General features: G+C 39.4%; 1 protein-coding gene across 4 annotated transcripts in view; it reads left to right on the plus strand.

Moving 5' to 3' along the window:
* stj (voltage-dependent calcium channel subunit straightjacket) overlaps window positions 1–26,722 on the plus strand; it is a 168,729-nt gene that overhangs the window by 92,745 nt on the left and 49,262 nt on the right. For all 4 annotated transcript variants that reach the window (XM_073984681.1, XM_073984682.1, XM_073984683.1 and 1 more), the window contains 5 exons: window positions 10,345–10,419; window positions 10,506–10,613; window positions 10,678–10,749; window positions 10,811–11,013; window positions 11,079–11,221. In XM_073984681.1, the coding sequence (XP_073840782.1) occupies window positions 10,345–10,419; window positions 10,506–10,613; window positions 10,678–10,749; window positions 10,811–11,013; window positions 11,079–11,221 (601 nt within the window). The remainder of the gene's footprint in view (window positions 1–10,344; window positions 10,420–10,505; window positions 10,614–10,677; window positions 10,750–10,810; window positions 11,014–11,078; window positions 11,222–26,722) is intronic.

The raw sequence follows: 26,722 nt of genomic DNA on the forward strand, positions 1-26,722 counted from the left end.
TGTTTTCTTTCCCACTGTTGGCCACCAAACTAATGCTGGTGTACATTCATAACACCATTTTGGGTTTGAGACCCCAGCGGCTCCCAAACATTTTGCGACATGTGTAGTATGCAACGGTTGCTTTATGAGCACGATGTTCCATGTTACGTTTCCATGACAGTTTTGAATCTAGGATAACGCCTAGGTATTTGGCGTGATCTGATAGTGGTATTTCTTGACCTCGTAGTCGAGGAAGATTGGTGATTGCATATTTGGTTTTTGTAGTTAATAGCACCATCTCAGTCTTCCCTGGATTCACCCCCAGACCACTAATTGTGGCCCAAGTATCCAGTGTTCTCAGGGCTCCGCTCATGATGTCACTCAGCACGGACGGAAATAAACCAGAGACGAGCATTACCACATCGTCCGCATAAGCAACCACCTTAATCCCCATATGGTCAAGTTTGCTTAGGATTTCATTAATCACAAGGAGCCAAAGCAGTGGCGAGATCACCCCTCCCTGTGGGGTTCCTCGATTTATGTTCGTGCTTCGACAGCATGCTATTTCCCAGTGTGGCATTAATGACTCTACTCTGCAGCATGGTGGTAATCCAACCACTGATGAATGGTTCCACGCCGAAGTTATATAGAGCTTGTTCTATTGCTGAGGTGCTAACGTTGTTGAAAGCGCCTTCTATATCCAAGAAAGCGGCTAAGGTGTATTGTTTGTGCTCCAAGGACATCTCAATAGTCCTAACGACTTCATGTAGGGCTGTGTCTGTCGAGCGTCCTTTAAGGTAAGCGTGTTGACTTGAAGATATGTTATTTGAGTTCTCCATCTTTTCTCGAATATACACGTCGATGAGCCTTTCGAGTGTTTTAAGCAGAAATTCGTGACTACGTTTTCCAGCTTTGGGTATGAAAACAACCTTTACCTGTCTCCAACTCGTAGCGACGTAGTTTAGGTATAGACATCTACTGTATATGTGTACTAACCAAGGGTTAATTATGCTCTCCGCGCTTTGAAGCATTTTTGGTATAATACCATCTGGCCCCGGAGATTTGTAGGGAGAGAAGCTGTTAATAGCCCATGTAACTTTACTCGGACTTATTATCTTTTCGGCTTCAATTTTGTCTTTATTTATAGCTGTATTGGGTTGCTCTTCGATGGTTCTATCCGTGCAACCGGGGAAGTGCGTCGTAAGAAGGATTTCAAGAGATTCGGCCGAGTTTTCTGACCAGGTACCGTTATTTCTCTTTATGTATGTGGGATTCGAGTGACCCTTTGCCATAACTTTGCTTAGTCTGGCTGTATCTTTGGTGCTATCTAGAGATCCACAGAATTCAATCCAGGATTGCTTTTTTGCCTTGGCTATTACTTTGTATTCTTTAAGCTTATCCTTATATGGCTGCCAGGATCCGCTTTGGTAGCTGACGTTGAATGCTTTTCGTGATTGTTTTCTTAGTCTTGATAGCTCGGACGTCCACCATGGTGGATAATGTTTCTTTGAGCGCGTCAGTGGGCATGAGACTTTAAAAGCTGTATCTAAGGATTTTTCTAGAATGGATACATCCTTTTCTATATCTGCTGTGGTTTCATCTGCATGTGGAATATTTGGAAGTTTGTCTTTCAGAACCCTTTTGAACATTTCCCAGTTCGTTCTTTTAGGATTGCGAAAACATTTAGTGGGCGTTGCCTTTTCAGATATATTGAATAGTATCCAATTGTGATCTGAGAAGGACCTCTTATCGGATACTATCCAGTTATCTATTTCAATTTGTCGTCTGTCTGATACTAGCGTGAGATCGATGAGTGAGTTCTCCGAGCTTGGAAATACAAAAGTTGGGTTAGTACCTCTGTTGCATATTGTGAGGTTGTTAGTATTTATGAAATCTAAAACTGACTCACCTCTGTCGTTTGTTTCAGTGCTGCCCCACAGGGTATGTCTTGCGTTAGCGTCGCAGCCAATGATTATAGTGTCGTGTGGTAGAATGGCCCCCATGAAGCTCGAGACCTCGCTTGGTGGAGCTTCCCTTGAGTGGGCCATGTAGCAAGAGGCAATAAGGAACTGCTTACCGTTTTCCAGTTCCACTCTTGCAACGGTGAAGTCCGCTGTGCTAAACTGGGGACAAAAGAAAGCGTTTATGGTGTTTTTAACAATTAAACATGATCTAGGCTTACCATTATCCTTCATGTATATGGTCTTGTAACCTCTGTTATCCAAGCCTTTTACTACGTTATCGTAAACGTAGGGCTCCTGGATGATGCCTATGTCTAGATCCTTCTCAACCAGAAGGATCCGCAGGTTATCTGAAGCGATTCTCGAGTGCTTCAGATTGATCTGCACGACCTTAAACATCATTTTTATTGGGTGAAGATGTGGATGGCCCCTCTAGCTGCATGTTGTCAAGCAGCTTACCGGCATCGTCAATGTCAACCTCATCGTCTTCGCCATTCGGGCCATGTGGGCGTAGTATTTTGACTTTGGCTTCCCTTATACAAAAGAACAACTTGTTCCCCAATCTTTCGAGAGCCTCTACTCCGGCCTCAGTAATTGAGAGAACTAAGCTCATGCTGTTATTGTTAGGTGGCTCTGTGGCGATTACGGACCACTCGTCCATCGGAACATCTTTGTTAATCTTCGCCAGACATTTCAGCAGCTAGGTTCCGTCGCACTCTATCTTGGGCAACCAAACTCTGGCACGAGGTCTCATCGGGATTTCTTGGGCCGGGATCAGCCTCAGGCCGATGCCGTCCCAAGCATCGCTAAGCTTAGATATGCTTTTTTCTAGAAATTCCTTCGAGTACTCATCCATACATTTGATCATCCTGTAACCACGATGTACCTCGCTAGAGTCGAAATGGGGTACAGGAGAATCCTCGTTTGCTAGAACGTGTTCCATAACATCAAAGGAGTCTTCGTCGTCCTTTTTTCGAAAATCTTTCAAAAACTCCTTTAAAATGTGGTCATATCAAATTCAAATATCCGATAAAATTGTTCGCCATAAAATTTTACTATATGTCTCAGAATATGCCAAATCTGTAAATCTTATCTTATCGCCAGGAATCTCTAAAAATTAAAAACACGTTTTAGGGTTAAAGTTGGACTTCATCTGAGTTTATTCAAAATTGTCCCACAAAATATAATTTTAGAGAGATGACGTCGAAGACAAAAATATTCTTCGTCAAATTTCACTGTGGGTCACCAAAGTAACGAAATGTTTATCTACAATATATATTATATTATATATGTTATATCCTAACTACGCAATTTAAGTTAGAAGTACTAAAAATACGCAATTTTGGTAGCTCTGATCTGAGTTTTCTATATTTTTATACCCCCAGCATTTATGCTGACGAGGGTATATACACATTCATACGGGCAAAATGTGCCTTATCGAAATACTCGTAATGGTTTTAGACCCCAAGTATGTTTGGACGAAATGTGTTTCAGACAATTTGGAGTTGATTTAGCCATGTCCGTCCGTCTGGCTGGCTGGAGCGCGCGATAACTCTCGAACGGATCAACCGCTTCGGTCCAAAATCTGGTTTTCGTAATATTTTGTCCAAACTTAGTTTAAGTTCGAATATGAATTATATCGGTCCAGTCCTTCCGGTACCTCCCCCACGGAAGTTCGAAAATGTGGAGTAACCGATTTGGTTCATACTTTGCACATCGTGAAATTTCTACCAGACTTAGATGAGGTTACAATATGGACTCAATCGGTCCACTCCTTCGGGTACCTCCCACACAAAATTTCGGAAAAGTTCAGTTTAGGACCTGCTCTCGATCGGCTTTGATTTTTTGTAGCAACTTGTATTCACTACCCCCATCCGACGGTACCAGTTTCATCAGGGGCAAGTCCATACTTTCTGAGAAAAGTTGCAAAAAAACCTCTATGACACCGTGTGTAGCGGTTGGAACGCAATATTGCTCTCGAACGGATCTACCGATTCGGTCCAAAATGTGGCCTTTGTAATATTTTGTGTAAACTTAGTTCAAGTTTAAAGATAAGCCATATCGGTCCACTCCTTTAGGTACCTCCCCCACAAAAGTTCAAAAATGTTCGGAAAATTTGTGCGCACTATAACTCTTGATAGGAGTGGCCGATTTAGTCCATGCTTTACACATCCTAATATATCTACCAGATATATATAGATCAGGTTCGAATGTGGACTATATTTGTCCACTCCTTCGGGTACCTCACACACAAAATTTTGGATAAATTCACGTTAAGACCTGCCTTTGAATCACTTTGATTTTTTGGAAGCAACTTGCATTCGCGGCCTTAATTACGACAGTACAAGTTTTTTCTGGTGCAAGTTCATACTTCTTGAGAAAATAGTCAAAAAGGTGTAAAAAAACCCCTATGGCACCATATGATGTGGCTTGAACCGAATACTGCCTTCGTCCACACTTTGGATATCGTAATATTATTATTCGAATATTAGATGAAATTTGAAGGTGGTGCTTATAGGTCCACTCTCCCACAAAAGTTAGAAAATATTCGCAATATCTCACAAACGGAGCAGCCGATTTGGTCCAAACTTTGGATATCGAAATATTGTGTCCAAACTTAGGTCATGTTCAAATTTGGGCCTTATCGGTCCAAACCTTGGGGTACCAACCACACAAATGTTCAACATTTTTGTTTGGTAAGGGTCCGTTTGAGTATCCTTTGGATATTTTTACCTGGGGTTTCCTAGTGACCCTGTTTACAGCGATATTATGTTTTTCGTAGACTAGTGTGACTCAAAAGTTCTATCTATCGATCTTCCCCGCAAATCTGTGAGCTTTAAACCAATCCATATTTTTGTCGGTTGAAACCCCCCAAAATACAAAAACTTTCTTTTCGGGAGAAAAAAGTATTTCAATCCACACAGGCTGAGGGTATATCTCTGTCGGCAAAGCCGACTGATACTTTGTTACTTGTTAGATGAAATTTAAAGGTGGTGCTTATAGGACCACTCCCCCACAAAAGTTAGAAAATAATCGCAATATCTCACAAACGGAACAGCCGATCTGTTCTAAACTTTGGATGTCGAAATATTTTGTCCAAACTTAGTTCGTGTTCAAATTTGAGCCTTATCGGTCCAATCCTTGGGGTACCAACCACACAAATGTTAAACATTTTTGTTTGGTAAGGGTCCGTTCGAGAATCCTTTTGATATTTTTACCGGGGGTTTCCTAGTGACCCTGTTTACAGCTATATTATGTTTTTCGTAGGCTCAAAAGCTCTATCTATCGATCTTCCCCGCAAATCTGTGAGCTTTAATCCAATCCATATTTTTGTCGGTTGAAACCCCCCAAAATACAAAAGCTTTCTTTTTGGGAGAAAAAAGTATTTCAATCACACAGGCTGAGGGTATATCTCTGTCGACAAAGCCGACTGATACTTTGTTACTTGTTCAAATATATATTCACCACAAATGCCTCAAAAGCTGTTTAAATGGAGCGCACAACATTTTCTGTATGAATTCAACATGAAAAACCATCAAGTTGATATTTATAGTGTCCAATCACAACGACAATCTGGATAAAAATTGCAAAATATGGCTCTAAACCCTATATCAAAAACAAGGGCTGCTAAGAATGTTATATGATATGTTTACAGATTTCTTTTATTCAGAGACTCATAATGAAATTTCATTTGGAACACTTTTTTCTTTAACAATATTCCCAAAAAGTAAAGGATTTTGCTAGATTTTGATCCAGTATGGAATTATGTAAAATTAACAGTCCAAAATTAAAACACATAATTTCATCCTAATGTATATACATTTCTAATTTTTGTAAGGAAATAGTATACCTAGATATATGGTTTATTCTGAAACTATTAGCGAAATTTTTTGTTGAATTTTTCATCTTTTGACACTTTTCACCTAGGAGCAAGTTTCATATTACTTTCATGTATCATCTCGAAAAAAGAAGGAAAACTTTTTCATCAAAAAAATTGGGAAATATTTTCATGTTTTTTTTCAGCAAAATTGATACTGACATTTTCATGCTATAAAAGGTTTGGTGACCCATAATGAAATTTGATGAAAAATATTTTTTTCTCTGACATCATCTCTCTAAAATTATGTTTTCTGGGACAATTTTGAATAAACTAAGATGAAGTCCGACTTTAACCCTAAAACGTGTTTTTCATTTTTAGAGATTCCTGGCGATTTGACAAGAGTTACAGATTTAATGTATTCTGAGACCTATATAAAATTTTATGGCGAATAATTTTTTGGAATATTTGGATTTGATACGATCACATTTTTAAGGAGTTTTTGAAAGATTTTCAAAAAAAGGACAAAAAAGACCCCTTTGATGGACCGCATGAGGGTTAAAATTTTTATCAAAAATATTCCCCACACCCTCCTGAGTAAAGTTGGCAAAGACACTACATACCTGAAATGCAAGGATTCCAAGATATCTTAATTCGAATATTTCGAGGAAATTAAAAATGGGCGGTATTCACCCCTCCTATTTTGGTTACTTTCCGACGTAAACTTTAAAAACGCCGATACACTTGTCTCATATTTTTAGCTCTACTTTTATAATCTACTCGATTTTCCTTGTCATTTTTTTTTTGTTGTCGCACAGTGTAATCTTACTTACTTAGCTGGCCCATTACAGAACATTTGTTCCATAGACCGAACTAAGAAAAGATCTCCAATTCTCTCTGTTTAGTGCTTCGCTTTCTGGAATACCGCGCTCTGTCATCTCATCATCCACTTGTTTGCGCCATCTATTCTTTGGCCTGCCAATTCTGCGTGCAACGCCATGTGGCTCGAATTTATACGCCTTTTAGAGGGTTTATCATCGCTCATTCTTATTATATGGTCTAGCCAACGCAATCGCTGCATCTCGATACGTTTAACTATATTGATGTCGTTGTATAGCAGATTGGTCTGTAGATCTTTCGAAGAATTTTTCTCTCAAACACGCCAAGCACTGCCTTATCTGCTTGCGCAAGTACCCAGGCTTCGGGACCATACATCAGCACGGGTAGTATCAGTGTTTTGTAAAGCGTTATTTTTGTTTGACGAGTTGTGGCTTTGTTTTTGAAGTGCTTACTTAAGCCAAAGTAGCATCTGTTGGCCAATACAATTCTTCTTTTTATTTCACAACTGATGGCGTATACGAAGTCTTTTACTACCTCAAAATTATAGGAACCAACTTCAACAGTTGGTCCGATCTCAATGGATGCATTGCGCGTCGACACCATCAACTTGGTCTTCTCGCCGTTTACCGCCAGACCCACTTTAGCAGATTATCTTTCGACCTTCATAAAGGTATCGGTTACTTCGTTTACTGATCGTCCCATGGTGTCTATATCATCAGCATAAGCAAGTAACATGTGGCTATTGGTGTAGATTGTGCCACTTCTTTTGACGTTTGCCTCTCGTATTACCTTTTCCAGCAAAATGTTGAATAGGTCACACGAAAGGCTGTCTCCTTGTCTGAATCCTATTTTGGTACAAAACTCTTCGGAGAGGTTCTTTTCTATTTTAACTGAAGATCTTGTGTCAGTTAGAGTCATTTTACAAAGTCGAATGAGCTTTGCGGGGATACCAAATTCAGACATGGCATGGAATACCTAGCGGGCTGTCGGCGGCTGTTTTATAATGGACAAAAAGGTGGTAGGTGTCGATCTGCTTCTCTTGGGTCTTCTCAAGGATGTGCCGCAGGGTAAATATCTGGTCAATGGTGGACTTGCCAGGTCTAAAGCCACATTGGGATGGTCCAATTATTTCGTTGACCATTGGCTTTAGTCGTTCGCACAATATCCCTAACTCTATTTTGTAGGCGATAGGGAGAAGACTTATGCTCCTATAGTTGGAGAATAAAGTCTTATCTCCTTTTTTATGGACGGGATACAGGATGCTCAGGTTCCAATCGTCGGGTACGCGTTCTTCCTGCCAGATGGTGCAGCGTGTCGCCTCAGGTTTTAAACAGCTCGGCTGGTAGGCCATCAGCTCCTACTGCCTTATTATTCTTTAGCCGTTTTATTGCTGTCTTTACCTCATCTTGGCCGGGTGGTATACATTCAATATCATCTTCTGGGATTGGATCTGTGGTATCTTCGTCGACTTCGCTACTATTGGATACCAACAGTTTGGAAAAATGCTCTTTCCATATCCTTAGCACACTATCTGTATCAGTTACCAGATTACCTTGCTGGTTTCTACAGGAGGATGTGCCAGTTCCAAAGCCATCAGTTTGATGTTTCACTCTTTGGTAGAATTTTCGGACTTCATTCTGTCTCCTGTACATCTCAATTTGTTCACCCTCCCGCTTTTTCATCTCTCTCTTTTTCCTGCGGAAAAACGTTTCTCCTCTCTCATTTTCTTCTGATACCTCTCTCGTGCGCTACGCGTTGCTACTGATTGTAAAGTAGCCCTATATGCCGCATGCTCTTCGGTAGCAGCACGACACTCCTGGTCACACCATGGATTCCTTGGTAGAGGTCTCTGGTATCCAAGTACTGATTTTGCGGCTGTTTGCATGGAGTGGACGATGTTTTGCCATTGTCCTGATATGTTATCGGGACGAGGAGTGCTTTGATTAAGCAGTTGGGCCAGTTGAGTGGAATATGCTTTGGCTATCTGTTGTGATTGCAGCTTACCGATGTCTATCTTCCATGTTATGTCTTTTCGCACTTTTTTTGCTACGTTTAATCTGGTACGTACCTTTGCGGCAACAAGGTAGTGGTCCGAGTCTATGTTTGAACCTCGGAACGATCGTACATCTAACACGCTTGATGCATGTCTTCCATCTATCACAACGTAATCAATTTGATTTCTTGTTCTTTGATCTGGCGACAGCCAGGTGCCCTTATGAATATTGAGATGCTTAAATCTGGTACTGCTAACCACCATGTTTCTTGCAGCTGCAAAGTCTATCAGACTCATACCATTGTCAGATGTTTCACTGTGGAGACTGAATTTCCCGACTGTTGGGCCAAAGATATTCTCCTTTCCAATTATGGCATTAAAATCGCCTAGTATAATTTTAATGTCATGGGCAGGGCAACGGTCACAAGTTTCTTCTAAGCGCTCGTAAAATATATCTTTGGTCTGTTCGTCCTTGTCTTCAGTGGGGGCATGAGAGCAAATAAAGCTGATGTTGAAGAATATTGCTTTTAATCGAATTGCAGCGAGTCTTTCATTCACTGGGGTGAAGCTGGAGACCAGATGTTTTAACCTCCGACCAACTACAAATCCGCAACCAAACTCATGCTTTGTGTCATGGCAGCTATAATACAGTGCGTCACCTTTAGGTGTTGTTGTGACGCCTTTCCCAATCCATCGTATTTCCTGTATGGCAGTAATGTCGGCCTTGTACTTAACAAGTACATTTGCCAATGCGTAAACCGCACATTCTCTAACATTCCAGGTGCAGATTCGCAGATCATGGTCCTTAAAACGTTTGCGGGGTTCGTCAACTTTAGAGGGGTTTGTTTTTCTTTTCTTTCGTTTTTTCATAGTAGGCTGTTTTTTCTAGGGGAGGGTTACTAACCCGACACCCAAACCCATGTTTTTAACGTTTATATGGGCGAACGCGCTGCACGTGTTAGCTCACTACCTCTAACGGGTGTTAAAAGCAGTTCCCCAGGTGACACCATGGGGAGGTCAGTGTCCACTTGAGATGAAAGAGGAACAAGATAAATCCTGGGATTTGCCAAGTTAAAGCCGGTCAGGACCGTTCCTTGGTATCTTCCATCCCCTACATCACCCAATCTGGAGTAAGAAAATCGACATCGGCAGTTCCACATCTGACAGCTACCCCCATGCATATGTGGGATCCATGTGAGAGTCATCAAGCGAGATATGTAGGTCTGTATTGAACAGACTTCCTCAGTATTTTGTAGCATTCACAACTTTATAATCTGCAGTTGTTCTTGAGTGACCATGATATTGTTACGACTCATAAAGTTCACGATTTTCTCGATCTTACCTCAGTGTCGATTGCTTTTAAATTGCAACACCCCCTCCTATCATATATTGCATTTTACCGAAGTTTCGGCTTAGCGGATTTGGATGTAATAAATCGAGCACTTCCTTAATGTTTCATTCATCCTGACATAGATCTAGAACAGACATTCCGAGTTATACGACTCCCGCTGGCCGGAACACTTGTATATTGTGTTTTCGGGACTCTCCTTTGTCGAAGAACTTTATAAAACTTGCGGCCGTTAAGTAACATTCTCATTACTTGTCAGGAAGCTGTAATAAGTAACTATTTGATTAAAAAAAGTATTTTAAATGCATCATGTGGTAATCTATCTTTGATTTGAGACATTTGTTAATATCCATTAGGCAAATGATTTAAATAATTTGCATTTATTCCCTCTCCCCCTAAAATATAGCTTGGCGTTAACGGCTATGCCTTCATTGTAACTAACAATGGTTATATATTGTTCCATCCAGATTTTCGTCCAATTGTAAGTATTTATATACATATGTATGTATGTGTGTTTCTTAAATCTCATTTTAAATCAACTAACAATTTTCCTTTTTTCATATTTAGTTTCAAGGATATATTCTAAAGCCGGCTTATAACAGCGTGGATATGATAGAAGTTGAATTATTGGATGATGATCGACCGCCAAGAGACTTTAATCCAGTGCTACTGACGGTAAGGAGAACTGCCTTTAATAACTCAGAATATAAATAAATTACAAACACATGTTTAATTTTAGATACGCGATTCGATTATAAATCAATCGACCGGTAGCAAATGGATGTTGGTTAAAAATCATTTCGATGAAATGGTAAATATTTTAAAATAATTTCTATATTTGCAAATTAATGCTTTAAATGTTGTTCTTTTAGAAAAGGGTGGCTCGGGTAAAGCGCCAATATTATTGGACAGCTATTAAAAATACACCCTTCACTTTGGTGATAACCTATCCCGAGCTATACGGTGTCAATCGTCTTCAAATTCGCACTGAAGATGAAATTCATCGTATGAACATTAAAGGCAGCAACACTTTGAGCTTTTTCAATGGCAAACGCTGGAAAATCCATCCGAAATGGTAGGTGTTTCTTTCTTAAGAATATTGTTGGGGCGCTTGATATGATATATTTTTTATTTACATAGGCTCTATTGCAAACACAGCAACATGACATTCGATTCACCCGAAGAAGAACTTTTGTGGTTTTTGGGTAAAATGTCACAGCCAGGATGGAAGTGGCCATCAAGCCGAAGTTCGATGCCTCCAGAGCATACAGCTGCCATGTTTTGTAAGTATACAAATGTTTGTTTTTTTTTTCTAGTAGGGATATTTACTAAGAAATTAAGTTATATGCCAAAACCTATGAAAATTCTCTGCATTGTACAAGATAGGGTGCGAGTATTTCCCAACGATTAGTAAATCGTATGACATAAAGAAGTCTTTATTGTAATTATGTGTCCGCTTTAAATTTGTCCAAGTAATGTTTCCATGCATTCCTGGAGTATTCCGCTTATCACGCACATAGTTCATAAACATGGACATTAGGCACAGCGGTCCTGAAGTCTGAAGTCAGGCAGGGGAGCCAGTAGAGGTGAATCGTACTGGCCTATCTCATTTCTCTCGCCACGTGGTTAAGTGAGAGTGGGGTGAGAGACTAAGATCACATACAGAATATGTGATCGGCCATCTATTGTCCTCCTGCAACTTCACATAATCTACAGAAGTCAAGACCCATTTCATGGTATCATAAAATTTTGAACTAACTTATCGAGGGATTCCTACGATGCAAGATCACCGGACAGTTAGTCATGTATATTCTGCATCCCCACCCAAACTCTACTGCATATTTACATACATAGTTTTAAGTTAGAATCCATCATGAAGTTAGAATCTTAATTACACTATTCAACACTGAAAATACAAACAACTTCTAGTATGCATATTTTGAAAGTACATATTAAGACTACAAAAAACCTAGTAGGGGTTTGTCCTGCCGGATCCAGTTCAGATTTTATGGCCTCATCTAAACCGGGCTAAAAATACAGAGGTTTGCATTTTTTGGGCCTTTATCTCTGAAACTATTAGGAATTTTGGCCTTGTTGTCTTTGGCAATATTGTAGCCCTAAAGTAGTAGAACTTATTTTTTGAACAGAACACATAAGAACAACTACATTTAGGTCATCAAAATCGATAAAATACAAACAATTTTAAATAATTGCTGAAATTCTGGTTAGTATCAGCTAAACTATTGGGAGTTGAACCAAGTAACAAATAAAGTTCTCAGCAATTCTTCAAAACATTCTGAAACTCTAAAATGCTTACTTCATGTCGTTTCAGCGGTATTTTGCATCATAACTTTTACAACACGTATTTCAAGCACAGTTCACAGCAACAGTTATTCTCGCATTTCGGATTTCACCAAACTACTGACATATTTATTAAATCGTCGTTGAAAAATACAGTGATAACAACGTGATAGAGGCATTTTACAACAATGGCATGTTCTGAGGAGTTGTGTATAACATTCCAGGGAATATTTTTCCAAAAGAAAACAGAAAAAATTAACGGTTTTGAAGATATGGTGCGAAATGTATACAAATTATGCACATTTTAAAAAATTTGGGGCTATAAATGTAGTTTTTCGAGTTCATTATTTCTCCAAATATTTTATTCTTGCCCTTATCTACAAATTTGTTTAAGAGGTCAGATGAAGATTTACATTGGTTTCAGAGATATAGCCCAGAATTGCTTTAAAGAGTCAACATTTAATATGGGGCCATACAATCCAAGCTGGATCTGACACAACAAAACCCAACTAGGGTTTTTGCCATTTGGGTTTGTACTTTCAAAAAGTCCTTAGCTCAAATTGTTTGCACAAGATTACCATAAAAATGTTGCACAGTGTTATATAGGGTTCAATAATAGAAACCACAATGATTTCAATCTCTAACTTATGAAAGGATACGGGTTTTACGATGTGAGATCACCGGCCAAATTCGGTATCCAGATTCCAGTTGAGATCTTAGTCCCGCTTTTATCCGTCTTAAGACTTTTCTTTCTCCGCTCCCCAATGTTCCCCTTACGCGTGCGGTGGTCCAAGATCGTACTATTATATTTAGAGCTTACTAAGAAAACATAAATGAAACTCCATTCGTTACTTATTTGCCGGGATTACTCCAATGCCATTCATTGTCATTTGCTCAACGTGAAAGTTCTAGCAAAATTCCTGGAATTAGCATTTCTCTGTTAAGGTTTTCCTCTCATTGATGTCTCCTGTCTATGAGTTGTTGACTGATGTGCGCCTTGATGTAGGCGTACTGAGCTTTGATGCGTTTTGATTTCTAGGTCCAGTAACGCCTTTGTCGCTGGTAGAGAAGGCCTTTGAGGCACAACTCACTCCCTTTTTGAGAAGAAGAAGTTTCCTAGTTACCAGCATCGGAAAATGAACAGTAAAACAATAGCATTTTACTGCCTGTCAACAAACATCAGTTGAATATTAGCCCATTTGGTGGTGACTAATACATATGTATGTAGAGAAAAGTGTTTTCCGCATGAAAAAGAGAGAAATGGAAAAGCGGGAGCGTGCAAAAATCGAGATGTACAGGAGCCAGAATGAAGTCCGAAAATTCTACCAAAGAGTGAAAGATCAAACAGATGGCTTTGGTACAGGCACTTCCTCCTGTAGAGACCAGCAAGGTAATCTGGTAACAGATACAGATAGCGTGCTCAGGATATGGAAGGAACATATTTCCAATCTGCTGGTATCCAATAGTAGCTAAGACGATGATACCACAGATCAAATCCCAGACGATGGTAAAAATGTATGCCACCCGGCCAAGATGAGGTAAAAACAGCAATCAACCGGCTGAAGAATAATAAAGCAGCAGGAGCCGATGGCGTACCAGCCGAGATGTTTAAAACCGGAGGCGACGCGCTGATAAGGTGTATGCATCAGCTAGTTAGCACCATCTGGCAGGAAGAACGCGTACCCGACGATTGGAACCTGAGCATCCTGTGTCCCGTCCACAAGAAAGGAGATATGACCGTATGCTCCAACTATAGGGGCATAAGTCTTCTCCCTATCGCCTACAAGATAGTGTCAGGGATATTGTGCGAACGACTAAAGCGAATGGTCAACGAAATAATTGGACCATACCAATGTGGCTTTAGACCTGGCAAGTCCACCATTGACCAGATATTTACCCTGCGGTAAATCCTTGAGAAGACCCAAGAAATGCAGATCGACACATATCACCTTTTTGTCGATTATAAAGCAGCTTTCGACAGTCCCCTCCGATCAAAGGTATTCCATGCAATGTCTGAATTTGGTATCCCCGCAAAGCTCATCCGGCTTTGTAAGATGACTTTAACTAGGTCATCAGTTAAAATTGGAAAGAAAGTCTCCGAACAGTTCAGTACCAAAAAAGGTTTCAGACAAGGAGACAGCCTTTCGTGTGACCTATTCAACATTTTGTTGGAAAAGGTAATACGTGATGCAAATGTCAGAAGAAATGACACAATTTGCACCAATAGTCACATGTTACTTGCTTATGCTGATGACATAGACATCATAGGACGATCAGTAAAGGAAGTAACTGATACCTTTAGGAAGGTCGAAGGAGAAACTGCGAAAGTGGGTCTGGCGGTAAACGGCGTCCATAGATCTCGGACCAACTGTGGAAGTTGGTACCTATAATTTTGAGGTAGTTAAAGACTTCGTCTACCTCGCCACTGCCATAAACACAACAAACAATATCAGTTGTGAAATAAGAAGAAAAATTGTATTGGCCAACAAATGCTACTATGGTTTAAATAAGCAATTTGAAAACAAAGCCACATCTCGTCAAACAAAAATAGCAATACGCAAACAAAACGCTGATTCTGCCCGTGCTAATGTATGGCTCCGAAGCATGGGTACTTGCACAAGCAAATAAGGCAGTGCTTGGTGTGTTTGAGATGAACATTCTTCCAAAGATCTACGGGCCGCTTTGTGTTGACGTTGAATATCGACGTCGTATGAACCACAAGCTATATCAGCTATACAAAGATATGAATATAGTTAAACGTATCGAGATGCAACGATTGCGTTGGCTAGGCCATATCATAAGAATGAACACTGATGAACCCGCTAAAAAGGCGTATGAATAAATACCACATGGCGGTGCACGCAGAATCGGGAAGCCTAAGCTTCGATGGAGCATACAAGTGGATGAAGAAATGACAGAGCGCGGTATTCCAAAAAGCGAAACGAAAAACAGAGAGAATTGGAGATCTTTTCTTAGTTCGATCTATGGAACAAATGTTCTGTAATGGGCCAGCTAATTTAGTAAGTAAGTAATACATATTTACTAGGGGTACTAGAAAAGTTTCTGACCAGGATTTAAAATGCTAACGCCATATTAGCAAAAGCACCGAAATATGTTTAGCAACATTGAACAACGGCGACATGTAGCAACAAATTTCACAAAAATATTGCTAGCGATGCTGATGCTATTTGAAATTGTTGCTATAATAAAACAGCATCGGACACGCATACTCATATTTTACAGCACACACTATCAATACATATCAGAAAAGAGAATAAGCAACATAGTTCCAACGGTTTAGCCAGGTTTTCAGCAAACAATTGTTTTTGAATCAGGGTTGCCAGTGTTATGCATTAAAAATCACGATATAATTAATTCCACTTTTTCGTTCAAAGGACATGCGAATTTTTGGTGAAGCCGTTTAATATTTGTTTTTGTTATTTTTAAACTATTATAATTAGAATTTTTTTATGTTCTACCATATGATGGAGGCATTTTGACTTGAATTGCACCCTTTTTATTACTGTGTTGGCAGCTCTAATCACAAAAACACCCTCGGTTGCTAATTCGCTGCGACGAATTGTCAGCCGTCTGCTAAATATGTAGCGTGTGTGTCAATGTTGTGTAGCAGTTGAAGTGTACAGTTAATGCTAATAGTTTTAGATGCTGTCTTTTAAACCCTGCTTCTGACCTATGATGAAAACGCGAATATTTACCATCAAAAATAGTTTCATTGTTTTCATAAGTAGTCTCCAGCATGATTTATACACTTTTCCATGCACTCCGATTGGGACACTTCCAAAACATGGTTTTTGAACGCTTTTGCAGCATTGTCTGGCAACGATGTGCGGGAATCAAATGAAGTCATTAGATTCCAAGACAGGGCTGTACAGCGGTTGAGCCATCAATTCCACGTTTTGTACGGTCCAAAAGGCGATGGTTTGAATCGATGTGTGAGAGCTCACATTGCCATGGTGCAGAATAATCCGTCTTATCTTGTTCGTTTTTCGAACTTATACAGAGACTTCAGGTAAACAAATTGTAGTGTACCACTCAGAATTAACCGTCCTACGTTCCTCAAGCCGTATAGTAGCCACATGCTTTGAAGTGATTCTTCCATGAACAACTTTCGTTGGATTTGGCTCGCCTTCGAAGGCCCCAAAAACAGATGCTTGTCGATTGGTGCAAAAAAATTGCGAATAAATACGATCGCGGTCTTCAAAAGATCTTTATTTGATCGTCACAAATGTCGAATCTAGGATTTTTGCGTATGAGTCCGAAACAAACCAGAAATCGATAGAAGGCCAAATCCAACGAAAGTTGCTCATGGAATAAACACTTCGAAGCAAATGGTCGCCTGTTTCTTCGGCTAAACTGACTATGTGGCGACTATACGGCTTGAGCAAGGTAGGATGGCTATTTCTGAGTGGTACACTACAATTTGTTTGCCTGAAGTCTCCTGAGAAGTTCAAGAAACGAACAAGAGAAGTAGTATCATTCTGCATCATCACAATTGATTCAAACCAGCGCCTGACTTGGCACCCAATGACTTCATTTGATTTCGTTCATCACGATAAAAAAGGCGTGTTTCTTGGACGAGTTTTAATCGGAGTGGAAAAAGTGCTTCAACAATTGGTTTGGGCGCATGAAAAAGTATATACATGATGCTGAAGATGACTTAAGAAAACAATAAAACTATTTGAATGGTAAATATTCGCGTTTTTATTGTTAGCCCAGAAAGTTATTGTGCAAAACTTTACGAAAAAAGTTGGCAACCCTGTTTGAGAGCAGACGTCAAAAATTACGTGGTCTCCGTTTACTGCGCAAATTTATTAAAAATCAAAGTAATAGATATTAGTAGCTTAACTAATTGCGTTTTTATAAAGAAAACAAGTGTTTGGCTCTTTGTTTTTTATGAAGTATGGCTCCAAAAACAAGGAGAAGCATCAATAACAAAAAGAAAAGAATCGTATGTCGGCAATGTAACACAGAAGTGTTGGAAAACGACGACTCATTTGAGTGTGATGACTGTGGTAAAACTCTCCATACGTTATGCACACAACTAAACAAGATCGAAGTTGAGAGGCTAGCCAACAACTCTTCTCTTGAGTATTGTTGTCATTTCTGTCGACCAAATGAGAACAACAGTGGTGAGATGAAGGAGTTACTTGCAGAAATGAGAGAAATGAAGAAGACGATGACATTTATGTCATCGCAATATGATTTTATTTTGAAGGGAGTAAAGAAGAATATGGAAAACATCAAAACATTGAAAAAGGAAAATAAAACACTGCGTGAAAACGTTAAATGTTTGCAATCGACTGTTACATTTTTGAATGGAGAAAGGGTGAAAAATGATTGTGTCATTAATGGCATTGAAATTAATGACAATTCTAAACCTGTTGAAATGGTTTTAAAGGTGGCGGAAATTACAGGATGCGTTTTACATGAGACGGATATAGTGGATGCATATTTTTCACGTCGCAATAATAATAACAACAAAGCATCAGTAGTCGTTAAATTCGCTAATAAAAAATCCAAGTCTCTATTTATGGATGGAAAGAAGAAGCTTAAAGACGTTGATGACATGAAGGGTGTCTATGTTAATGATTTCCTTACCAAGGAAAATTTAAATTTATTGAGTTATGCCAAATCACTTAAGTCTGTGGGTTTTAAATTCGTCTTTGTGCAGAAGGGTAGAATTATCGCCAAGAAACATGAAAAATCTAAGCCAATTCTAATAAGAGATATGGATCATATTAATACACTTTTGTCGAAAACTGTTGTTGGAACGAGGCAAAGAGAGCATGTAGAAGATGATGACGTAGATGACGCTGTAGAAGATGATGATGACGAAGAAGACGATGATGACGATGAAGCAGGGTTTTTATCGCCCAATTAAAATAATTATCCTATTTTAAATTTATACTTTTGTTACATATATAATTTTTTTCAAATGAATTCTAAATATTTTTTGAATACTAATCATTATAATGAATATTTAGCTACAGTTAATTCAAAAATTTTTAACATATTATCCGTCAATATTAGAAGTGTTTCCTCATTGGATAAGTTTAATCGTTTTAAATGCGAAATAAGAAAATTTTCCAAGCTTCCCGATATAATTGCCATTCAAGAAACATGGTTTTCTGCTCAAAATTTATCGCTCTATTCAATTTATGGATATAATGTTGTGCACTGCGAGCGTATTGATGGCTTTGGAGGAACATCAGTGTACATAAAGTCGAATCTGAAATATAGAACAATGGTAAATAAGAGTGAAGACAATCTGGATGTGTTGGCCATTGAATTGTGTGATGTCAAAATCGATGGGTTTAATCTTCAAATTGCATCAATCTACAGATCTCCGCGTTGCAAATTTAAATCATTTGTGGACAAATTGGAAACTATTTTGAATGGGATAAAACCTGGTCCAAAATTAATAGTTGGTGATTTGAATGTTGACGCCCTTTCCTCAAATGGTACTAAAACCAAACTGAATTGTATGTTTAATCAGTTCGATATGTATACTTGTCATGGACTCGTCACTATTCCGTGCAGTCAGACATCAATTGATTGGGTATACAGCAATATGCCGAGTAAAGTGAAAGTGTATAGCATTCAAAACGTACTGTCGGATCACAATTGGCTAAGTTGTTATATAGATATAGAATGTATGGCTGGTGAGCATGTGAATTATGAGCGAAAGCATGTGAATTATAGAAAATTGTCGCATTTACTGCAGAGCGAACTTCCAGTTCTAGAGATTGAAAATACATCTGACGCGTGTGAAGCATTTATTGACATTGTATCATCGGCATTAACCCGATCTACGACAGTACATGAAACTAAAGTTGACATACGTGAGAAACTAACCCCATGGACCAATAAAGAATTGTTTGCACTTATATGTTACAAAAGGAAGATTTTGAAAAAGAGAAGGAAAGCAGAGGCCAAGGACAAATATCGTGATATTTTAAGAAGTTTGAGCAGAGTAATAAGGGATTGCAATAATACCTTAATGAACAATTATTATATGGATGGCATAAAGTATTGCAATAATGATGTTAAAAAAACATGGAGATTTTTAAATAAGGAATTAGGGCGTACCCAAAATACATTAGGAGAAGTTACCAATGAAAATGGAGAAAGCCTTATTTCAGATACGGCGAAGGTGGAAGCATTTAATCGATTCTTTGTGGAGTCTGTTGAATCATTGAAGAATAGTATTGTGGAAGAAAATGATGATAGCGTAAACTCTTTACGGACAATTTCTCAGGTAGCAAACAATTTTAGTTTACGACCGATAGCACGATGTTACTTGGAAGAGATATTGAAAGGTCTAAATAGCAAACAGAGCGCAGGGTATGATGGTATCACCCCAAAAATTTTGCTGACTGCACAACCAATTATTCCTGAGATACTGATGAACATATTCAATAAAATGATTACCAATGGATGTTATCCAAATTGTCTCAAAATACATAGAATAGCTAAAAAACCAGGAGCCAAAAATATCGGCGATTTTCGTCCCATATCAATACTGTCTACCATCGACAAAATTTTTGAAAAAATAATTTTCGAACAGTTGTCAGATTATGTGTCTGAAAATAAGATTCTATACGAGCAGCAATTTGGATTCCGTAAAGGCATGGGAACTGAAGAAGCAATGATCAATGTTATGGAAACGATTTACAGTGGCCTGGACTACGGTTATAAGGGTGTAGCAGGCGTTTTCTTCGATTTTACAAAGGCTTTTGATCTAGTACAACACGACATTTTGGTGCAAAAACTGAAAAGTATTGGTGTTTCCGGTAGCTCGTTGTGTCTGTTGGAGGATTACTTGCGGTGTCGATTTCAATATGTTCAAATTGGGGAAACTAAGAGCGGATTGCGGGAGATCAGGCATGGGGTTCCACAAGGAAGCATTCTTGGCCCCTTGCTCTTCAAAATTTACATCAATGATATGAAGAATTTAAACTTTTTTGGAAAGTTATTCATGTTCGCCGATGATGTTTGTTTATTTTACAATTACAGTTTTAATGCAGTTTTGAAGACGCAAATTGAATACGATGCTGCCTTGATTTCAGAGTTCGCACGTGTCAACAAATTAATCCTGAATTCGGCAAAAACTAAATTCATTAGGTTTAAACCACATTTGAAAAGTGATGAAGAGATGTCGGTGCATGTCGATGGATTGTCGATATTCGAGTCCCTGCAAGTAAAGTATCTGGGAATTACTCTGAGCCATAACTTATCATGGGATACCCATATAAAGAATGTTATTTCAAAAGTCTCCTCTGGGATTGGCATTCTATACAAGTTTAAAAATAAGTTAAATACTTCTACGAAGATGATGATTTATAATTCACTAATCCACTCCCATCTCACTTACTTGCCCATAATTTATGCCTACAAAAATAGCTCCAGTTTAAATGCCTTACAATGTGCTCAAAATAAGGCTTTAAAACTCGTGTATAATCTTCCATTAAGGTATCCTACTGCCGACTTATACAAGAATATCGTGAAAACAGTTCTTCCGGTTCATGGAATCTATAAACAACAATTGCTTATATACATGTTTAAAGCTATATACGGTTCCAGAACAATGAGGTTTGAGACAAATTATTCCCACAATGGAATACAAACGCGTTATTCTAATAATCTGAGAGTTATAAGATGCCGTCTAGAAGTGACGAAGCAGCGTATTGGCTATTCTGGTCCCAACCTGTATAATGAACTCCCACTGTTCTTGAAGACTATATATGTTTTGCCTATATTTAAATTGAATTTAAAAAAATACTTACTACTCAATGTGGAAACACTTTTAAATCTGCAACATAGTTGTTTTTATTAGTTTTGTTTTGCCAAGTTATTTCAATTCAAAGTAATATGTATATAGATATATATAAATCGTTGCCTTTTTTGCCTCTATAATGCCTCTAAGGCGCAGGGGCTTTCAATGTAAATTTGTGTAATTAACTGAATAAATAAAAAAAAAAAAAAAAAAAAAAAAACCCTCGTACAAGTGGCTAGCTTGCTAGTACGAGTAGGTGATCTCAGTGGAATTACTCTCGCCGGGGTGCCGACAATGACTTTCGACGATTTGTCTGTCGGATGGTCGGTAGAAGAATAAGTAAGGGGATCTAAGTCCGACCTCTGCATACTGCACCATACCAAGGCGAAGCCCCGTGATGAGCCCGAGATCGCAATCTGGGGAACATTTGTTTTAGATGTTTGAGGTTCAGGTATTTCATATGCGGGAAATATAGAAAATTAAATATTCAATATTGTTGCCCTCGGTGAAGTGATGCAGATCAGAATCTACAATAACTTTGTTGGCTATAATACTATTTTCCACTGCTTTATATGATCAAAGCCATGTATGAGATTGGTATCTGACATTGATGGATACCGGATAGACAAAACAAAAATAAACGAAAAGAAGCTCAGTATAAAGCTAGTACTCCAATAATAAGATCGTCTAATACATTACAATTAGTTAAGGGTAAGGATTTCGGAATCATGTAGATAAACAGCCTGTTTATGTATATCGGCCGAACAGTTTCTTGTGCTACCTAAGTGAAAAAATCATTTTCTGTTCATGTAGACACCTGCGAAACGAAAATCTTTACGACCGACAACTCACTTGCTTTGTAGCTGTTGAGTAGAACGTAAACTCGCGAATAAAACCGAAAATCTTAAATCAAATTTATGCAAAACATCCTTGAAACAAAATAAAAATTTTATAGACACGTTTTAAATGCGGTTTCATTTATTATTTTGAAGAAATCAATTAAATAAAACAATTCAAAGTATCGACACATTTTATTTTCTCAAACAAAACAAATCACGCATATTCCAATGTTTGTATCAGGATGCAAGAAAGAAGGTGATACAATAATACCAACTGATGTCTTTATTTGCTGTCAAAACATATTTTTTCAAAAATAAATAACAAATATTTCGCTTCTGCATACAATATCTGAGTACAGCATCATCGAGAAAAATATTTTACCGTTTTCTTCTACATGTTGGGGATATTTGGCGCAACAAATTTTGATTGACCCGGAACAACACAAAATCATCGTTCCGGCCAGCGGCTGTCACCTCAGTGTACATATCCCGGAATGCCTACTCCGAATTCTTTTGGTTCGTGCCGGGACGGAGGAAACCCAGGACAAATATATCTGTGCTCAGTTTGCCACATCCGCATCTTCACCCACATCCAACTTTCGGTGAGATGCTATAGATGTCAGGAGTGAGTGCATCTAAGGGGTTGCTCTGGACTTGTCCACGTGAGGGACTACGACAGGGACTATGTTGCTGCATGCTGCGTGAACACAGTCGCCAGTGAGTCGTCGTCGGGTTACGAAACTCCCTCGTCGTCTGACTACAAAACTCCTTCTCAGTCCCCTCGACAACAACCGCACGCGCGGCCTTTAACACCAGCCGTTGTTGTCCCAATCCCAGAGAATGCATCCTTTTTGCAATTTAATTGCAATGGACTCCGAGGTAAGATCGAGGAAATAGTAGATTTCATGAGTCGGAAGAACATCAAGGTTGCTGCGGTGCAAGAAACCAAGCTCAACAACAACTGTAGCTTACAACATTGTGATGGTTACAATGTGCTAAGGAAAGATCGCACCAGAAGTGGAGGTGGGGGATTAGCTTTCCTATTGCACCAGTCTGTCCAATACAGACCTATCTCGCTTGAGCCTGTCTCTAATGACCCGTACATGGAATGTATGGGGGTAGCAGTCAAGTGTGGAACTGCGGAGATAGAGTTGCTGAACGTATACATCCCGCCGAGAAGTAGCTGTATCTCAGATTACGTGCCTAACATTAGCCCGCTTTTGGAAGGCCATAATCGTCTGGTCCTGGGGGACTTCAATGCGCATCATGAGATGTGGCATTCGGCCTCGGAAACGACTACGTCTTGCACGATCAATGAGGACGCCCCTACCAGAATTAGAGGAGAGTGTCACAGCGCGCCAGACATAACCATGGTGTCACCTGGTCTGACAAATGACGTTACCTGGCAACCCGTTATTTCCTTGGATCAGGCCATCTCCCCATAATTATCTCCATTAGCAGACCACCCGATTTCATTACTTCTGAACGCCGCACATTCATCACAGAGTTCACCAATCACCGCTTCAGAGAACTGCCCAATCCTTGTGATGTTCGGGTAGCGTTCCGAGACACCATCACTGCTGCAACCTCTAGCCATATCCCTGCTGGTCGAATACCCGAAGTAAGACCAAACTTCCCAACAGAGGCGACGGGATTAGCAAGTGAGCGTGATGAGCTTCGCCGAACCAACACCAATGACCCCAGAGTCAGGGAGCTGACACTGGAAGTTAACAGGCCGGTCGGCGAGCATAAGCGAAACAAGTGGTTAAATCATCTGAAGAGTTGCAACATTGGAGCCGGTATAGGTGAATTGTGGGCAACGGTTAAGTCACTCTCGGACCCTGGAAGACGGGAAGATAGGACCTCAGTCACGTTTGGCGACGTTACGTTGACTGACCCGAAGAGGTGCGCAAGTTATTTCAATCGACAGTTTGTCGAGCACCCCGAGAGTGACAGGGCGAAAAGAAGAGTATTGCGTCGCATCAGATCTCTTCCTGTCGAGGAGGAACCACTACAGTTTACAATGGATGGTGTTGCCAATGCCATCAGGAACGCTAAATCATCCAAAGCGTTGGGCCCTGATGGAATCTCCATGGTAATGCTGAAACAGCTGGATGAGCCGGGAGTGGAGTATCTCACTAAAGTTCTCAACATGTCGCTGTCCACCCTCATTGTTCCCGAAGTCTGGAAAATGGGCAGGGTGGTCCCACTACGTCGTGCGCGCACGCCACAGTTATCTGCGACAAAATGAAAAGTAGGAACAAGGTCCTCAAGTCTCTAGCCGGGATGAGATAAGGTTTGTTGACCACATATAACGCGATAGGTCGGTCTGTGGTAAGCTATGCGGCACCAGTCTGGTCCCCGAGATTATGTGATACGAATTGGAAAAAAAGATTCAAACTTGCCAGAATGCCGCCCTGATAACAGCAACAGGGTGCCTCCTCAAATCTTCAGTGGACCATCTACATGAAGAGGCAAAGATTCTTCCAGTAAAGCAATACAATGAGATGCTTTCATTGCAGTACCTGCTTGGATGTTACCGTGTGAGCCATCCCAATCACCATCTTGTGGGTAGGCCCGGCACATACAGGCAAATCAGGAAGGATATCCATGCTCTAGAGGGAGAGGTCCAACGATACAGGAGGGGACCCCTAGATCAACAAGCGTATCTAGCAGGTTTAAATAGTATTCACACGGATGCAGTTGCCAAGGCCTTAAGCAATTATAGTGTGAATAAAGTCCTCGAAATACATCCCCCATCTATTGCAGCTGAGGAGCGTTACAACAACACGGCATGAATTCGCCTTTTGGATCACCTTATTAAATTCGCCTTGGTTTATATGTATATGTGGATATTGTTTTTATTTTTAATTTCCCTGCAAGCAAAAACTATCACAGAAGTGACTTAAGCGTGTCGCCGAGGCGATAAAAACAGTGGCGGCGATAGTCGCGGAAGTCAACCTTAAGTGACCTCAGTTGTGAAGAAATGAATCACATAGAATTAATGAAAAAATATTTTTTTTTTATTTTTTTCTAGTTATTTTTTGTTTATTTTCTATTTATTTTTTATTTTTTCTATTTATTTTTTCAAAGAACAATCGCCTTTTAAGTGACTCAGGCGTCACATAAAAGTGTATGCCCACGCGATAAAATATTGTTTGTGTAAATCACCAATGATCGTCTTTATCTTTCTTGGCGTGTCTCCGAAGTGACGTCTTAGGCGAGGGAGTGAGAAACTCACTTCCAACTGCTGGCAGGGTTGGCTCTCATTAATGGAAAATAGTTGTATAAATGTGCATTCAAATTAGTAGTATTTCGCACAGGATACGTAACGACAGTCGCACAATAATTTGCGAAATACATGAACGCCTTTTTAGACGAAAGTGAGTGACTGCTTTCCTTTCGCATTGGTTTTCGTCCGACATATGTACATAAACAGGCTGTTAGTCTCAATATACATTAGACAATTTTATCTGCAGCAAGTCTTTGTTGTTAGGAGAGACACTTAAGGGGAATGGGATACAATATATAATAGACGCAGCAGGCGATTTTAAAAGGGAACGAGAAAAATTGCCGCATGAAAAATCGCGCAATGTAAATCGGGACTACTTTACAAAAATTCTTAAGGTCATACGTAGCAAAAATTCATGAAAATGCTTGCAGAGAATTTCATATGGTTTTGGATACTTTTTTTAGGAAAAATTGTGTAAAAGTCTATTCACAAAATTTAGTTAAAGACCGACATAATTTGTATGTATATTTAACATCAATAGTTATCATAAATATGTTACTACAACTTACATAATTACATACATCTGTACATATATACGATCACATTTACACTATGCAACATTTTGAAGACTATCTCAACATCCTTCTGCTGATTTTTTGCACGGTCAGTTTGGGCGGAAATCTTTTTCTTCTTTATTTTTTCAAATGGTAGATGGTACATTGAAGACATGAGGCGGCATCCTGTTGCAGTTCATAGGGCGGCATTCTGACAGTTAGAATATTTTTCCATCGCGTTGCACTTATATTTGTGGAGAACACAGTATACCATACCACAGACCGATCTATCCCGTTACATACGTTCAACAATGTTTCTTTACCTGCACCTCAAGTGTTGCCGGCTAGGGACTTGAGGACCTTGCTCCTTCATCTCAGGTTGTCGCTGATAGCTGTGGCATACGTGGACGACGTAAGCATGCTGTCGAACGTGACCCCTAGAATCTTGTTAGTGGTCGGAATTCTGCAACCATCTGTCACGGCATTAAACTCAGTGTATACCTCTGCAGTGAAAATAGTGTCCGCAGATTTAGTGGCGGATAGTTGCATATTCCCAGAGTTTAAACAGATGAATCCTCCGAAATGGTAATTTTTTTTAGAGATTTTACTTACTGTATTTCTGGCTACGTCTCTGGGTGGATCGGTGAAATAACAGTTCAGCCTTTCACAAATGACATCAGGGAAGGACCTGACGACACATACGTTACGATATCAATGCCGTCTGGCATTGTTCCTGAATATAACTGATTATCCAACGTTTCGTAGCTGGAGGGTAGTCTTCCTAATGTCCTCAAACAGCGTGTAGTGTTTGACAGTATCAAGGGCCTTTGATAGATAAGTCGAGCGATAAGATTATCTAATGTTAGAAAATACTACAAAATGTTGCATAGTTTAAATCACACATACATACACCTTAACATCACTTACAAAAACACACAACTATATTCTTACATGTGTCTTAAAGGGTGTGACTTATAATTTCATCTGTAACAGTATTGTATTCTCAAAAATATATAAGTCCACACCTTCTACTCTCTATCGTCTCAATATGTTCTCATATT

The sequence above is a fragment of the Musca autumnalis genome, unplaced genomic scaffold (genome assembly GCF_047663935.1).
Source record: "Musca autumnalis isolate F117 unplaced genomic scaffold, ASM4766393v1 scaffold_4, whole genome shotgun sequence".
Lineage (NCBI taxonomy): Eukaryota > Metazoa > Arthropoda > Insecta > Diptera > Muscidae > Musca > Musca autumnalis.